Genomic DNA, 2,500 nt, shown 5'->3' on the forward strand with positions numbered 1-2,500 from the left:
GAGAAAGTATTACAACTCTTCCCCTATAATATCACCCTGCCCAAAAATCCAGACAGTTGAACTTAACTTAAATGGATATGGAAGAAATTACAACACATCTCTCCCCTTTAATCTCGCTAAGTTTGAAAGTTCAGGCATTTGACCTTAAACAGATATGAAGGAAATGGCAACTCTTCCCTCCCCTTTAATATCATCACCCTGCTCAAAAGTTCAACCAGTTCACCTTAACTTGATATGAAGAAAATCACAATGATTCTCTTCTCTTTAATGTCAATAAGTCCAAACGTTCAGCCAGTTGAACTTACACTGAGAAAATGACAACACCTTTTTTCCCTTTAAATATATACGTTCGATATCACCCTACCCAAAAGTTCAGTCAGTTGAGCTTCATTAAACAGATCTGATCCTTGAATGAGCTTAGAATGAGAAGGCCAGCTCAAGTTGACTATCTGGGCGTGAATCCGTGGGTGAGGGAAGCAACGCACCCCCTGATGTATGTTCCCCGTTAGTTAGTCAGTCAGGTACACGCTAAATACTCCACCAAGGACACGGATACGAATACACGGACAGGAATCACGGACGAACGGATGTCTGGCCTTACTCTATTAGTCCTCTTTGCTTTCCTCTTAATTTCTTTCTCTCTCTTTTAGGATTTTATGATGACCTTTCACCATGTTAATGACTTGTTGTTGTCCTGAAGGTGACTTTGAGCCTCGGAGGAGATGGCAGCTTTTTCACGCACCTCACCTCACGATTTGCTTTATCCTGACAGGTCTTTGCATGTGTGTAGGTAGGTATGTTTGTACGCATCGCTGTTTTATGTGGACGCATGTGTGTGTAAGGGAAGGGGAAGGTGCGTGCGTGGAGGCGTGGGGAGGATGGGGCAGTAAGTGTGTGTGTGTTTTATTGCTTCCCGCTTGTCGGTATCCTGATGCTTCCACCTTTCACCAAATATTTATAAAGGCTGAAAAGGAGAGTAATTGGGTTTTCATGAGTGTTTTTTTCATGTTCATGGTACAGAGGAAGGGTCAAATTACCACCAGGGTCATTAAACTACCCCTGGAAATCCCTTCAACTCCTACTAAACCCTTGTCAAATAGCCTATGTGTTTCTAGGTTCATGGTACAGAGGAAGGGTCAAACTATTACCACCAGGGTCATTAAACTACCCCTGGAAATCCCTTCAACTCCTACTAAAGCCTTGTCAAATATGTGTTTCTACGTTCATGGTACAGAGGAAGGGTCAAACTATTACCACCAGGGTCATTAAACTACCCCTGGAAATCCCTTCAACCCCTATTAAAGCCTTGTCAGATATGTGTTTCTACGTTCATGGTACAGAGGAAGGGTCAAACTATTACCACCAGGGTCATTAAACTACCCCTGGAAATCCCTTCAACCCCTACTAAAGCCTTGTCAAATATGTGTTTTTAGATTCATAGTGCATAGGAAGGGTCAGACTACCATCAGGGTCATTAAACTACCCCCTGGCAATGCCCACAACTCCTACTAAAGCCTTGTCAAATAAGTGCTTTTAGGTTCATGGTACAGAGGAAGGGTCAAATTACCACCAGGGTCATTAAACTACCCCTCTGGAAATGCCCACAACTCCTACTAAAGCCTTGTCAAATATGTGCATTTAGGTTCATGGTACAGAGGAAGGGTCAAATTACCACCAGGGTCATTAAACTACCCTCTGGAAATGCCCAAAACTCCTCCTACGAAAGCCTTGTCAAATATGTGCATTTAGGTTCATGGTACAGAGGAAGGGTCAAATTACCACCAGGGTCATTAAACTACCCTCTGGAAATGCCCAAAACTCCTCCTACGAAAGCCTTGTCAAATATGTTAGCTCGGCCGCCAAAGTGTTTAAGGTTACGGCCCTATAATGTTTGTTCGGCAGTTTGTACACGCCATTCCATTTTGTACGCACATCAGAATGGGGGAAATGCAACGTTACTACGAATTATATTTATTGAGCTGAGGGATGGGAGTAAATAATTGGTATCGGAATATAGTTTTGTGATCGTATTTTTTTGTCTTGTTGTTAATAGGGTTTTTTTTTCATCAGCTCAACTATTTTTATTGAGTAGGTAGTTTTCTCTCTATCTATCTTTTTATATATATCCATCTATCATTACTGCTACTACTACTACTACAACTACTACTACTACTACTACTAACGCCACTACTGCTACTGTTACTGCTACCACTACTGCTACACTTGGAATGAGGCGAACACATCTGCTAGCGTCCCTTCCCGTGCCATAGCCTAGAACAGCCACGCCAGTCAACGTTCTGTGTAGTCTGGTATTGCTGTCTGCCTTCCTCTGTCTCCTCGACTCCTGTTCGTCTCTCAGCGTGCGATGGCCGCCCCGTGAGCCTCTGTCAGCATGTCTGTGTCTGTGTCTGTGGTGGGGACATCTATACTCTGTTCACACGTTAATTTTGGTATATAAGTTCAGTCAGTGCCAACAGAGAAAGTCATAAGAGCCTCTGTG

General features: G+C 43.0%; 1 protein-coding gene across 2 annotated transcripts in view; it reads left to right on the forward strand.

The window, feature by feature from the left end:
• LOC126991863 (uncharacterized) overlaps nucleotides 1-2,500 on the forward strand; it is a 29,291-nt gene that overhangs the window by 16,697 nt on the left and 10,094 nt on the right. Inside the window, exon 4 of one of the 2 annotated variants that reach the window (XM_050850511.1) lies at nucleotides 773-790. The exons of the other annotated variant lie outside the window; for it this stretch is intronic. Coding sequence (XP_050706468.1) covers nucleotides 773-790 — 18 coding nt within the window. The remainder of the gene's footprint in view (nucleotides 1-772; nucleotides 791-2,500) is intronic. 2 annotated transcript variants of the gene reach the window in all.

This window comes from Eriocheir sinensis, unplaced genomic scaffold (genome assembly GCF_024679095.1).
Source record: "Eriocheir sinensis breed Jianghai 21 unplaced genomic scaffold, ASM2467909v1 Scaffold352, whole genome shotgun sequence".
Classification (NCBI taxonomy): domain Eukaryota; kingdom Metazoa; phylum Arthropoda; class Malacostraca; order Decapoda; family Varunidae; genus Eriocheir; species Eriocheir sinensis.